The sequence below is a fragment of the Desmodus rotundus genome, chromosome 11 (assembly GCF_022682495.2).
Source record: "Desmodus rotundus isolate HL8 chromosome 11, HLdesRot8A.1, whole genome shotgun sequence".
Classification (NCBI taxonomy): Eukaryota; Metazoa; Chordata; class Mammalia; order Chiroptera; family Phyllostomidae; genus Desmodus; species Desmodus rotundus.
Genome location: NC_071397.1, coordinates 89,156,860 through 89,172,385, shown reverse-complemented (window position 1 = coordinate 89,172,385; position 15,526 = coordinate 89,156,860). Strand labels below are relative to the sequence as shown.

Sequence of the window (15,526 nt, the reverse complement as noted above, 5' to 3'; positions counted from 1 at the left end):
TTGGCAAAATTCCCAATAAGCTATGGTAAAATGGAATGACTATAGGGCATTTATTACCATTAAATCTCAAACTGAAAATGTAAATTTTTGTTTAGATTTATAAAACTTGACCGATCTGCAAACTACTACCACGCACACCTGTCCTTGCATTGTCCCCTCTCGCAGACAGACAAAGACCGCAACCGGAAAACACAGGATCCCTCAAAACTTTGCTGTTGAAAATGTTCTCTGTGGTTCGCAAAATATAGAGAAATCCAAAGTAGCACCCTTGCCTGCACTGCCAGCCTTTACCGTGCAGGGTGGGAACCTCTTGCAAAAAAACTGGAACAAATAGTCTAACTCCATCCTAAATCCTCCCTTAAAGCAACTGAAGATATTTTTTTGTTTTGGGTTTTCCCCCCTGTTTTTGTTGAATCTTTGCAGATGTTCAGGCAGTATCATTTGGACATTTTCACTGGCCCACCATATTTCATACCTAGAAATGAATAAATTGTGTCCCTATGGCCCAACCTGCAAATGGGGTCCCCTCCCTTTCATCTGAATACATGATGCTTATTGTTTGACAGTTCCCCAAGTCAAATCCCAGGAGTCCCAGTAAACTTAGTCTGTCATTTTTACTGCCTCGATATTTTAAAATCCTTTCTCTTCTATCTAGATCCACTGTCACTAATGGTCATGGGTTAAATTGTATCCTTCTCAAACAAACAAACAAACAAACAACCCAAAAAACCTACGTTGGAATCCTAACCCCTAGCACCTCACAATGTCATCTTTTTATTGGCGATAGGGACGTTCAGAGGTAATGAAGGTTTTTTCCATTCATGCTTTGCAGACATAATGTTTTAACACAAGTTATTAATGCTGTTTTTCTTAAAATCCTTCTAAGTGTCTCATGGCTTCTAAGGTAAAGTATAAATCTCTTGCCTTATGAAGCCTTTAGGAAAGGTATCTGCCAACCTCTCCAGCCTTACCCCTTGCCACAACAGCCTGGGAGTTCACTCGGCAAACAAAACGAATATCTTCAGTTCCTTGAAAAGGTCGTTTGCTTTTTCATTTATGAACGTTCACAAATGCTAGTCAGGCAGTCCCCTCCACAGCACCCACTACTCAGCTTGACAGCTTTAGGACCAACTTCTAGGGGTAACCTAGACATTAGGTTCAATGTCACTTCTTAGTCTATTCGTGACCATGCTATTGCACAGAATGATTCCCTATCCAGTAGTTAAAATATCTTATTGCAGGGTTTTTTTCAGTCACTGCTATGTTTCCTTTCTTCTTTTTCTTGCTTTCTTTCCAATAGGCAATATGCAGATTTTTACCAGAAGCAGACAGATGAAAGAGAACCCTCCGCCCTTCAGATTGCCCTCGTTTTGTGCTTTCCTTCAGCATTTTCCAAACTTTTTCCTACATGTAAAATACTTAAACAAACATAAACATAAGTAAACATTCTTGGGACATACTATCTATATAGCTCTAAAATTTAATTTTATTGCTGATTATTTTTACAAGAAAAATGTATTATATTATATTTTATTACATTTTAATGTATTGTTACATTTTATTACATTTTCTCATAAAATAATCAGCAATAAAATTAAGGTACAGAGCTATATACACAATATATCCCAAGAATGTTTACTTATATTCAGTCCCCTAAACAATCAGTACCAAGGATTAATTCCCTTAAAACATTTATACTTCATATATAATACTTCCTGGAATGAATATATTGTAAGTAATTTTTAGATCAAATACCAGTGGTATAAATTTTAATTCTGCAGTTTGTAAACCTCAAAATAATTATTTTTTGATTATAAGAACTGGACAGAGATCTGTTCCAACACCTCTAATTCCCACTGAAGCTCCGCCAGTGCAGGAGAGGCATCGGCAGGGCGGCACCGGGTGGCTTCTGCCACTCTCCAGCTTACACGGGGCTCAAAGCCAGGTCACAGCACCAATAACACCTTTTAAAAAGTGTTTTTTAAAGCCTACCACTTGACTGTGTTCCTTAGAATAAATGAAAGATATTTTACAGATTAAAAAAAATATTATATTTTTAAAGGAAAAAACTTTAAAAGTATAAAAAAAAGTTATAGGAAAAATCAGCTAGAATACAATAAATTATTATTTGTTTATTTTGTCAAAAGACTTAGATTTTCTTTCTGGAAATTAATTTCCCAATATGTATGAAGTTTTTAAAGAACATAATCTCTTTCATATAATAAACCCTTAGATAATCAGGAATGTAATATTTACAGTAAAATATTCCCATCACATTTCTATTAATACTATAGAAAAAAAATTTGTAACAATGAGGAATAACCAATAACCAAGTAAATTATTATATAGTTATATGAGTGATGACTAAGCAATCATAAAAGAATATCTTAATGCCATTGAAAAATATTCATACTATAATGCTAAGTAAAAAGGTCAGATTAGAAAACTTTAATTATGTCATAATTTTAATAATGTTAAACTGAGACTAGAAAAAAAACACTATAAGAAAGTGCAACAGAATACTAATAATGATAATTTCTAGGTTGTTTGATTATGGGTTACTTTTATTTCTTTAATAATATATTTATATATTTTCCAAATTTTCTGTGTAGAATGACATATATTGACAAGAGATAAGTAGCCTAAGAACGCATTTAATAGCAGGCACTGTACTAGTTCCTATATTGATGAGATGTGATTTCTGACTTCAGTATATGTTCATTCTCACAGAGGTTGTTGTGAAATTAACAAGCTAAAATTTGATACGTCATATTTTCAGGAAGAGAAAAGGGCTATAAGAAATGACCAGAAGCAATTAATTACATTTGGAAGTTTAAGCATAGAGGGTTTGACAGTTGAAAATCGTCATTAATAGCGATGAATTTTGCCAGGTGGAAAACTGAAGACAGGCTAGCCCAGGACAAGAGGAGAGGCATGGGCAAAGTGAAATCACATGGCAGAAGCATCAGGAGTCGGTGCTTGGTTCCATCCAGAGAGGGCACCTTCTGTTTGGTGGCTGGGGAAGGGTGTTAAATATCATACACCATCTGGTTTGGATCTTATTCTTTAGTCAATGCCAAAGGTTTTAAAGAAGGAAATCACATTTTAAAATGTGTGTTGGAAAGGTAAGTACTCGAGTAGAGAAAGGAAGAAAGGGAGAGAGAGAGTAAAAAAGGAAGAATACAATGGAGACATGAATTCCAGAAAGTGGCATTTCTGCAGACAAAATATAACGAGGCCCTGAATCAGTGGACAGACATTGAGAATAGACAGGAGGGCATAGACATGAGAGGCAAGTCTGAAGAGGAATCAAAAGGACACCTTTTTTTAATTAATAAGAGGGTGGAGTCCATAAGAAGGCTTTTCAGGAAAGTATTTAGATAAGCATGGAAAGAAGTTTAGTTGGCAGATAAGGAGAAACCCACTGGTAAAAGAAGCAGCAGAACAAGGAGGAAGTACTGAGAGAGTGTTATGCAGGATGCTTAATAAAAGTCAAATGATACTAAGATAGTATCATCACCATTGTATGCAACCACATAAGTGTGATGTCTTGTATAACATCTGTATAGTCAAATTACTCCATAAATTGTTTCCAAGAGAGTTTAAAAATTGAAATTCCAAATGACTCAGGATTTTGCTACAAAATTTATTTTTAATGAATATGTAAAAATGTAATAAAAAGAATACTTTAAAAAGAACTATTCCCCCTTCTGTCATGTATTTATACCTGAATAAAATTTTCTTGTCATTGGGTATATAGTAATCTCTGATTTCTTTTATAGCAAAGCTGTTGCTTGGAAAATCTCGAGAGAGGCTCGGGAGTGGATTATAAGAACCGATGAGACGCAGTTTCCATCGTGAGGATGATACGTATGAGTCACCAGTATATGCTTCAGCCACAAATGTGTATCCTTTCTATAAGAAAACAGAGTTACATGGAACTTAGTTACATTGTTGCTAGTCTCCTCAATGTACAATACGAGGTTTTTCAGTACTAATCATTTTATTATCTTGATATACATAAAGATCTCAAGACCTTTTGATAAACATCAAATCACTAGCATTACTTTTTGTAATCACTCTTAGAAAGAGCCATCTTACATGTTTTCAGAGAAAAGGAATAACTCGACAGTTTGATTTGGGTGGTCCCCTAGCTCTAAGAGAGCCCGATAGCTTCCTACTTGATATTCCTGTCTTCTCAGAATAATCTTTCTAAATACGAGAAGAGAAAAGCAGAAAAGTTTATACCAATGTGTTTCCTTTGGGATGACAATTAGCAGGTCACAGCAGATCTGGTCACAATGACATCTATGACCTTGACAGAGTCTCCCCTTGAATGAAACTAACTTTTGCACCTGGACCTTTGCAATTTGTTATTTTCAATTACAAATCAATAAATTTTTCTGTTCAAAAGAAATCTAGGTCTCAATTTTTCTGTGAACCTAAAACTGCTCTAAAAAATAAAGTCTTATTTTAGAAATCCCTAAAACAATTCAAAAGAGCTATTAAGTTTTTTATGGAGCCATTGAGTTGTTTTATTTTTCTATAAATCAGTACTCATTAGATAGGTATGTCTTAATTTGTACAAAAAATGCATAGAATCATAGACTGAGGTGAAGCTCAGAAGTCAATTACAACCACAACTCAAAGAGAAAAATGAAGTTCATTGCCATACAGCTAAAAAATGGAAAATCACAGCTAAAACAGCCCACCCGGTTACCAGTGCAGGTGTACAGCTTTTTTGTCATGCTTCCCCATCAAAAGCAATGACCAGAAACACAAAGATGAGATTCAAATAGAGAGGCAGCATGATTTTAGTAAACGGCAGGGTCCTTCACTGAGCAGGAGTAATGTGACAAGAGCCACTATCCTTGGAAGGAATCAGTGGCCCTAGAAAAGATGGGGTGGCAGGTGCAGAATGGTTATGTAATCAGTCTTCTGAGATATTTAGGAATAGAGTAAAAACCTAGTGGGAAACTTGAGACAACCAGATGACTTGATAGGGACAGGACGGAATGAGCTCTTTAGCTCCATTTCTATTTTAGGGGTTTGTATGATTTTATGATTTTAATAATGAGAATTTCTATTGCTTTCCTTCTCTTATTTTCTTTGGAAAGAAGGAAGGAGAGGGCTGAGAGGCGAGTGTTCTAGCATTCACTTTCAGTACCTACTGCTGTCAAATAAATGGAACTTCTAACGAATAAGACCATGAGAGACCTTATCCCCCAGCAGGTGGATTGAAGGCATCTTTGCTCTGCCTCCTCATGGACCCCGACAAAGCGCAGGCACCTCACTGCCATTCTACCACGCAAGATGAGTACGTTTTACACCTACCTTATTCTTGGTGTAATAGTAAGGCGCCACTTTTTGGAATACCTTCGGCACCAGTTCCATTGTGTCGTTATTAACGACGTGGAGCATACAGACTGGAAGTGTAGTGTAGACTTTGGGAACCAAGATCATATCTTGATGAAACAAAAATATTTCTCTGTAATTACAGAAGCATGAATTTTTCCTTGACACGAACCATAAAGAAAGTTTGAAATTAGGTTTGATGCTAAGAAATAAAAACATACGTTTAAAGTTCCAAATAACTACAAGGTACACCTATTTTTTTTCCTTTAAAATTATGAAGACATTATTTTGTCATGCAAATGCAAACCCTTTACGAAATCCAATTTTGTAAGTAATTTGTGACTTTTACCTAATATGCTATTGCTTAGAAATTAAATGATTTCTTCCTATATTGAAGGCACATCAATTTTTACTACATTATGGCTATCATAAAGTTATAATAATTAACTTCAAATTTTCCATAGTTTAAGAAAACAGGTATGAACACTTCTATATTATCTCATATATGCATAGCAGAGGTAGAAGACATGTTAATGAAGTTGTGAAAACAACCTGAAAGTTCATACGTTTACTACTGTCACGAATACAGTTCTACATATACGGCCGATGGCATTTAAGGGAAACGTCATTTACCGATACAGACAGCCTCACCTGAAGACTATGAACCAGCTGCTCGGTGGCTGGTCTGCATAAGTTACAGTGTAGTCGGCAAAAGCGATCTTCGTCTCTTCATCCTGATAGCAGGGATAGGATTCAATAGACTTGCACTTGCTTTTAAACATCAGTCTAGAAATGTAAAAATGCTTTAAGTACCAATGGAAAAAGCAACTTTCAAACTATATTCTGATTACAAAAAAAAAGAAATTGGCAAAAATTGGCATAAAAAATTACAGTCCATGGTTGGCTGGACTGCGTCCTTGTTCAAAGCAGGGCTGTGGGGCACTAAGGTAGGAAGACCAGTTCAAGTCATCCGTGGAAGACGTCTCCCAAAGGGGCCCAAGACTATCTGAAGTTCTTAGTCGAGGGAGAACCAAATTCACGATCAAGGGAGCAACAATATTTATAGGTGGGAAATCAGTACCAAAGTTCAAGGTATTAAGGGTAGGAAAACTAGAAGCAGGCAAACTAGCAGTAAAACTGGGTGGCAGCTACGAAAATTTTGGAGTTAACATTGATCCTAGAAAGGAATGGATTTGGAATAATAGACTAAAAAACAGAACACTCGAATAAAGGAGGAGCACAGAATTTTCCTTTCACATGGTTTCTGTGGCATGAGAGAGAGGTGCATGCAACTGGTTAAAGAATCATGGGCTGGAGTTTCTCCAGGTTTGCCCCCTGGAAGGTTGTGGAATATTCCGGAACACAATGAGTGATGTGAGGGGTTCTCTGGGTCCTGCTCTTACCACTCCGCCAAGAACTGGATCTAGCACCAGGAATCTAGGGTCTTTCATATGCTGTCTCTGGTACGAGCTGGGAAGGAAGCCATGAAAACTGTAGAAGTGGCTCCCTGGTAGACAGAGGTCTAGACAGAGCTTGGGGTGCTCCTGGCTTCTGGATGGTTTATCGTACTGTCAGTGGGATGTAAACCATGGAGGTTCCCGTGGAGGATAGAATTCATATGCTCTCCACGTGTCAGGGCTTGGGCAGTGAGAGGAAATTGATAAATTTATTCTTGGAAGGGTTTTAAGCCTTTTAAAGAAGTCCCAAGAACAAAGACTGAGCACATACCCTGGTTTGTGCCCACAGTCCTGGCACAATGCTAAATAGTGCTCCCTCTGTCTGCGAAAGTGTCTTGTCCCACTTTGGATAATAAATAACCTGATCACCCTAACGAGGAATTAGAACGTCCCGGTATGGCAATGCAGAACCCCCTCATCCATCATGGCCTCTGGCCCAGTCACGGCTCCTGCCACAATTTCTACCCTTTTTCGTATACCTCAGGAACTTCTAATGTCTATAGGGCCATCAAAATCTTAATGTGCCACGGGGGATATCTTGAATGACCCAGAGAGATATCCCTGACAGACCTGACAGATTCTGTTTTGACCTTGCATCCTAAGACAGGGACAAAGCCATATTGATGAACTGGGCCTTGCTCAAAGTAGGCTTGGGGAAGTTCTGTCCCTTATGATTTAAGAATGAAAGGCTAGGCCCCTGAACCTCAAAGTCCCCCATATAGTAGTATTAATACTAGCAACATTTATAATAGTTAATGTTCAACATATAAAATTTAAAATAGTATTAGCTCAATATTAAGCATTGTGCTAAGTACATTTCCTATGTTACCTTATCTTTTTGAAGCTTTAGAGTTTTTTGGTTGGTCAGCATTTTTAAAAATTTTTATATTTCATTGTTTGTACTATTATGGTTGTTCCACATTTTCCCTCCTTGCCCCCCTCCACTGAACCCGTGCACCCCCCACTTCCATAGTCAGTCCCCACTCCATTGTCCATGTCCCTGGGTCTTTCATATATGTTCTTTGACTAATCCTTTCATTTTCTTTCAATCACTCCTTGGCTCCTGCCTCCCCTCTTACAGCTGTCAGTCTATTCCATGATTTTATGCCTCTGATTCTATTTTGCTCATCACTTTATATGAGGTCTGTCGGGAAAAAGTCCAACCATTGTTAATATAATGAGAACAGTTTTCATGACATTGATGTAAACTGGCAGCCAAGGAGAGTGGACTGGAATGCACATGAGTGAACAATGATGACTTCACTATACTAGTAAGTCAGTGGGGGCAGTAGACACTGTTGAGTGAGCATGTGTACTTTGTGACTGCCACATTCAAAGTGACTGAGCAAGTAGAGCAGTAAATCTTCATCAGATTTTGTGTTAAGTCTAAACATTCCTCCACGGAAACTATTCGGGTGATTCAGAAGGCTTTTGGCGAAGATGCAGTAAGTGATTGGCAGGTTCGTCATGACAATGCACCTGCTCGTTCATTGTGTCTCGTGCAGTTTTTTGGCAAAACATCAAATCACCAAGCTGACTCAGCCTCCCTACAGCCCAGATTTGGTGCCCTGAGACTTCTGGCTTTTCTCAAAACTAAAATCACCTTTGAAAAGGAAAATATTTCAAACCATCAATGAAATTCAGGAAAATACGACAGGGCAGCTGATGGTAATTCCAACAAAGGACTGTGCAGAGTGTTTTGAACAATCGAAGAGATGCTTAGGGAGCTGTGTGAGGTCCCAAGGTGCCTACTGTGAAGGGGACTGAGGTGTCATTGTCCAATATACAATATTTCTTGTATCTTGTATCTTCAATAAATGTTTCTATTTTTCATATTATATGGCTGGATACTTTCTGGGTACACTATGTATTTTATGTATATATTTCTCTTATTTTTGTTCAGATTATCCTGTTTTGGACATGGCTTGTGACCAGAATGCAGTTTTCCTAAGGTTCAATATACTCCTGATTTGTTCTACTTTCTAGAGTGTTGTTGCCCTCCAGAGATTCCAACTGACAACTTTGTTTGCTGGAGTTCCTTCCCTGGCAGGTCCTCAACTCTGACTTTTGTCTCCTCAGCACCACAAGACTTCAAGAAACTCTCACAGGTTTCTGCTTAGAATTTTAGGGAAGTTCAATTACAACAAGTAAAAAGCAATATGCACCATAACAGTCTTTCAGATAAAATATTGTGGAAGTGCAGAAACAGTGGTGTGTTTCTAGTCGTGGTGAGGAGGGAAAACTAATCCCTAGTTGCATTTGAACTAGAACTTGAAGGACACCAAGATACCGTGATAATGAGTCAGATGGAGAAAGACAAGCACCCTATGATTTTAACCTATTTGTGGGTCCTAAAAACAACCAAAATAAGCAAACCACCAAAACAGAAAACAAACTCACAGATAAAGATAACAAACTGATGGTTGACAGACTGGGGGGTTGGAGGCATGGGTGAAAAAGGGGAAGCTACGAGGAAGTACAAATTAGTAGTTACAAAACAGGGGATGCAAAGTACAGCATAGGGAATATAATCAATTATATTCTAATAACTACGTATGATGTAAGATGGGTACTAAGCTTATATGGGGATCATTTCATAAATTATACACATGTCTAATCACTATGTTGTACACCTAAAACTAATATAATATTGTATGTCAGCTATAATTAGAAATATTTTAAAGAAAGAAGAAATATCATTATATTACTTTACCTTAACAGAGAAATTGCATATTGTTCCATATTAATTTCCAGTACAACCCAAACTTTTTGAAGAGTATCTGCAGCACTGATATTTTCCTTTGTGTCTAAAAATAACAATGAAAGTAATAATATAAACGCTGTAAGATGTCCAAAAATTTATTATGTTCAAAGCTCTCCTTTTACAGAAGAAGCTGAAACTCATGAGTCAGGCATGACTAAAGTCATAGGCTTAATTAGCAGCAAAATTATTTTTAACATGTAGTTATATCCCTCTAGTTGAAAGCTTTGCTCACCATTTTATGCTTTTCCCTTTATTTTTAGTGTAAAAATTATAAAGTGTTCTTTGATCTAGTTGAAATACTCATTAGTGAGTTTACATTAGGTCTTTTTATCACACCAAAAATTCCTTATGAAAGTGCTTATGTCAGAAAAATTAATCCATCCACTTTTTCTAAAAAGCAGTGGCTAATAGGATTATGGTAAAGTCCAATCTAAAGCCTAATTCAGAAATGGCTTAAGAGTAAATGATTTGGCAAGAAAAATGCAAATCCATAGTAAATGCTTCAAAATTAATGTAAGAAACTGACATTTTTTCTAATTATTCAATATGAATTTCTTCATAGGACTTACCAGCATATGCAATTAATACCTCCACATACTCACTTGTGTATTGTATGCCTACCACAACTAGAACACAAGGTTCATCAGACGAGACACCTTGTCAGCTTTACCGATTTCTGTAAGGCCAGAATCTAGAGCAGTGCTGTGCATGCAAGAATTATTCAATAATTATGTGCTGAGTGAAAGACATACAAATACTATGAAAACATTTCTGAGCTGCTCAAATTTTTGTCTCCATAAAGAGAAAAAAATCATTGTGTGAATATAACTTCTGGAGCATATATGGACAAGAAAAAGTATATTTTACCTATAGTCATTTTGATAAATTTGTAATTATTTCTTCTAACAGAAAAAAAATAACAATCAGGCAAAAGTAATATTTTTTATCACAAAACTGCAATGTGGTTAGGTTGTTTTACATTTGTCTATGTGTAGTTTTCACTGCTTAGGTAAACATTTTGATGACTCCCATTAATGTTTCAAATAGAGATGTTTCTTACAACAAAATATTCCAATATGCTCAAAGATTTCTTCTAGAGATAAAGCTTCTCCTATGAACATGTCAACAAAAATTGGAGAATGAAAATAAGTAAATTTTTGCCTCTGCAGTGTTTTACTCTAGGCTGTTCAAACTTTTCACAAAAGAGTTTGTTTTATACGCGTAAATCCATCTGCTTTAATGAATATACTAATACACTTAAAATGCATTTTATGCCTTCTAAATGCATGTCACTGTGGACATACACGGAAGCCTCTTCATTCAGTGTATTCGCTTTTTCATTCGTTCATTCTTGCAGCAAGTGTCTGCCGTGTGCTCACTCTGTGCCAGGCACGGTGCTAAATTCTGGGAACAAGAGAGTGAGGGTACTGACAATGCACCTTGACCTCAGGGAATTTCAATATTTACGGAAGTTAAAATAACCAGCCTATCCATAAAGATGACTCAAATACTTGTCATTAATACACAAACCAATATTCATTTATGTACAGGCAAGTTCATTTTAGAAGTGACTGAAAATTTATACCTGGTGTTCTAGCTTTCATAAGCAATCTGACATAAGTCCCTCTCCACATGGCTTGAATTTTCACTGCTGCTGCTGTTATTTCTTCTTCGTCACTTACTGGCACACAGTATTTAACATCTACCCATTCTGCTGGAAAGAGTAAAACAGACTCTGTACTGAAAGTTGTATTTAACTTAACCCCTTCCCCAGTTTTCAATGCCCTTAGCTACTAAAGCCCTCTGACATGTGGAAGGCCACAACCGTAGATCTGCCCTTATATTTAACCTTGGCCTCTGGACGTGGCCTGTTTTAGAAAGGCAGCATTCTGGAGAAGGCAACACACTGATTGCTGACGTCCCAGCGAACTACTATTGGTGCTTCTGTGAAAGCAGCAAGAGGTTTCTCTCAACATTAAAAGAAAATGTTAAAATGGTAGAATGAGAGAAGAGGAAAGGACTATTGCTTGGATCAGAAGATCTTATCAGAATTCTTCAAATCACCCTGTATATTTTACTGAGTTTCATACTTTTTAAAGCCAGGAACAAATAAACCAGGGAAACTTCGGATGTACGTGGGGTGGGGGGCCCAAGGAGAGCCTTGGAGCATTTCCCAGAGCACAGCTTGAACTCCACAGCTGAAGGTGGGGACTGTTTAACTGCTCCACACACATTCTGAGTACACGCTTCTCACGTTATTTCTCTTACATAAGCCCAGAAGTTCCTTTGTCAAATAAGTATCTAAAACTAATCAGTACCTGAAGGAGCCTCTTCTGAGGAGGAGGAATCGAGTACATCCAAGTCCAAAGTCATAGCACGGAATGCAAATTTAAAGTTTGAAGGAAGTTTTGTTATTTGAGCTTTTTTCATTAAACGCCATAAGGAAAGATGAAAAACCTAAAACAATATGTTAGTGTATTTTTTAAAACTGAAAAATACTATTACCTGGTTAGAGAGGCTCTAAAAAACCTTAGAACTCTACAAATCGTAAAAATATATTTCTCAGTTATATACGCAATCTAAAAGAAGACTCTTCAGTGTTCTCACTCACCCAGTAGGAAACCAAAATAATCATTTGACAATTTTTAATTTCATTACATTTTATCGCAATAACAATGTTTATAATGTACACTCAATCAAAATATAACACTAAACTGGTTGAAAAGATACAGCATAAGATTCATAAATATGGTCCTTGAGCTTTAATAATTTAAATACAATATGTCATTGATTCTAAGATGCCATCCATTGTAAGACACACTAACATTTCGTGCACTACAGCAAAGCAGACTATTTAGAGGGTTTTTTTAAATCACTTTCCTATCATCTATGAGTATTTACTTCACATTGAAAAAGCTCTTTTAGATTTAGACACAGTCTTTCATCATGTATCACTCTTAAACCTATATGAAAAAGCAAGCTACATGAATTGGTTAAATATTCCAGAAACTTATTCACATTCAAACTATTACTTCTGCAAATCACTTTTTGAAAATACTTAACATCTGTTTTTCCTACATAATTTGTTGCTCAGGTTGTCAAAGGCTTTGAAGACGCATCAATGACTAAAAAATTTCCTGAACGCAGACCCCCATTCAGGGAGTGCTGGCGCTGGCTCATTCCTGATCTTACCGAGGAGGACTGACAGAAGGTTTTTAGACTACAACAAAAACACATACTCCTTCTTCTAACATTTTCCATGGCTTTATTCTGAAATGCTGAGCAATTCCATTTACCCACTCAGGCCACTGAGAATACCAGTGAAGCCAAAACACTTTTCTGCTGGCTCACTTTCAGCTCTTTACCTGTGAACACGCAGTGATGTGCTGGGTGGATTACTCAGAGTCCCCAGGGTACTGTTTGTGTGACTTTTGGCCAGTCACCTTTTTTTGTTTGTTTGAGCCCTGAGGGAGTCATTTTGGTGTGTGTGAGGAAAATCCCTCTCCCTTCATGTTTTTTTGAGTCTCTATCATGCCATTGAATTCTCTTCCCCAAAATATTAGGTGTTTGTTAAACAATACATATAAATACATGTATTTCTTTTAAAGCAGTGACAAAATAAACCCTTACGAACAAGTCCATGCACGCATGCACAGAGAATGCTGGAGGTCTCCTGACAATTATAAGGAACAATTATAAGGAACTACCAATTACAAGATACACTCTGATTTCACCCTGATGTTAAAGTGTGAAAAGAAATGTGCATCTTAGAATTGGTGAAATACAGTGCCTTTCAAAGGCAAATGACTAATACAGTTCCTGCTTAGTTCATATTTTCTGACAACTCCTCACCCCTCCCCATGTGTACACAGACAGACACTGAAAGGTATGGTTTTTCTCTCTGGAGCACATGCACCTTACCCCTCTCCTCTCCCCGGGCACACGCTCTCTGCCTTTCTTTCTCTCTAAGGTCCAAGGGCCCTGTGTTGCCTCTGTAACTTCTTTCCTAAGTTCCCCCCCCACCCCACCCAGGTGGCTCACTTGTTCCATGGCTCATTTTTGCCTCTGTCACTTTCTAAATAAGCTTTTGCTTGTATTTAAAATAAATAAGTAAGAATATAAAAAGATGCTCAGTTTCACTAGCCATCAGAAAGATGCAAATTAAAACCACAACGAGATACTACTTCACACCAGTGAGAATGGCCATCATAAACAAATCAACAAACAAGTGTAGGAGAGGATGTGGAGAAAAGGGAACCCTAGTGCACTGTTGGTGGGAATGCAGACTGGTGAGGCCACTGTGGAAAACAGTATGGAATTTCCTCAGAAAACTAAAATGGAACCACCTTTTGACCCAGCAACTCCACTCCTGGGACTATATCCTAAGAGCCCTGAAACACCAATCCAAAAGAACCTATGCACCCCAATGTTCATAGCAGCACAATTTACAATAGCCAAGCACTGGAAGCAACCTAAGTGCCCATCAGTAAATGAGTGGATCAAAAAACTGTGGTACATTTACACAATGGAATACTACGCAGCAGAGAGAAAGAAGGAGCTCATACCCTTTGAGACAGCATGGATGGAACTGGAGAGCATTATGCTAAGTGAAATAAGCCAAGCGGTGAGGGACAAATACCATATGATCTCACCTTCAAGTGAAACCTAATCAACAAAACAAACAAGCAAGTAAAATATAACCAGAGACATTGGAATTAAGAACAAACTGACAGTAACCAGAGGGGAGGTGGGAAGGGATAATGGCGGGATGGGGGGAAGGTTTTCAGGAACCACTATAAAGGACACATGGACAAAACCAAGGGGAAGGGTGGAAGCAAGGGAGAGAAGTGGGTTTGGCTGGGGTGGGGGGAAAATGCAGACAACTGTAATTGAACAACAATAAAATAATTTTAAAAAAAGAAAAGAAAAATAAAATATACAAGTAACTAAATAAAAATAGGTACCTAATCTTACAACCTGCATTTGTACTTGTCCCATCAGCTAGTAACAGCAGACAAGCCTCAGAGCAAGCTGTTCACCCAAGCTAAGCCAATCATTGTCACTTTGACCAATCACATAAAGTCAGGACCAAGACATTCTAAACCAGCCTCATATGGGAAAATGATGTAAAACTTAGGAGCCATATTTTCCATCATGTGAACTTAGGAGTAGAGAAAGCATGTATATAAATTAAAAAAAGAACAAGAAGATAAGTTCTAAGGTGTTAGGAACTACCCTGCCTGGTTTCAGAAGCTGTAACCTCCCAAGGCTAAGGCTGAGTAAAGAGACCTTGGGACCATAAGCCACTAAGGAGACAAAGCTTATCCTCCTGGCAGGGGCGCAGCCTCTGCCCCCTTTACTTCACCCTGCTTGGCCCCAAGTGGATGACTGGTTAGCCAATGATGGGTAAGATTCCTCAAGGGAGGGATGACCTAAGATAGGTATGGTCATAAAGGGACTATCAGGGAAGGACTTAGGGGTTGATAGAAAAGTGGTGATGGACCTTCACCCCTCGGCTTTGTCATAGCCTGAGTACTCATTCTATCTGTAAGAAGTCTCCTAATATCTTGGCTGCTCGTATCCCCAACCTGACTTAAGCCTGAAACAATACTGGAGGCAGATGTGGCCCTGTGCTGGAAAAGGTGAGTTTCCAGGGCAGTCAGGCCTAAGAAAAGAATGCATAAAATCCTGTGAAACCTGCTTTGCTAAGAATGACCTCAACTTAAATGATAAGGGTCCAAGCATTAAGTGAGTTGGTTTCCCAAAGTTTTATGGCCCTTTAGCTCTCTGACCCTGACTCAGAATAAGCCCTCAAAATTTTTTTAATGTTATCTATTGTTTGATCCTTACTGCCTGACAATGGTTGATGAACTTTACCTGTATTCCTGTGCAAATTGAACCCAATAAAAGCCCACTGAAGAACAGGCTCAAGGCCCTTCTCCTCTGAGAG

The 15,526-nt window shown here is 37.8% G+C and overlaps 1 protein-coding gene across 7 annotated transcripts in view; it reads right to left on the bottom strand.

Annotated features, from left to right (window-relative positions):
- Nucleotides 1-15,526, bottom strand: part of ADGB (androglobin) — a 121,556-nt gene that overhangs the window by 27,386 nt on the left and 78,644 nt on the right. For 5 of the 7 annotated variants that reach the window (XM_045188874.2, XM_045188876.2, XM_053914192.1 and 2 more), the window contains exons 21-26: nt 11,895-12,033; nt 11,162-11,290; nt 9,526-9,619; nt 6,007-6,141; nt 5,335-5,488; nt 3,728-3,915 (exon numbers count right to left, since the gene is read on the bottom strand). In XM_045188874.2, the coding sequence (XP_045044809.2) occupies nt 3,728-3,915; nt 5,335-5,488; nt 6,007-6,141; nt 9,526-9,619; nt 11,162-11,290; nt 11,895-12,033 (839 nt within the window). The remainder of the gene's footprint in view (nt 1-3,727; nt 3,916-5,334; nt 5,489-6,006; nt 6,142-9,525; nt 9,620-11,161; nt 11,291-11,894; nt 12,034-15,526) is intronic. The other 2 variants (XM_045188875.2, XM_045188877.2) reach the window with 1 other exon arrangement.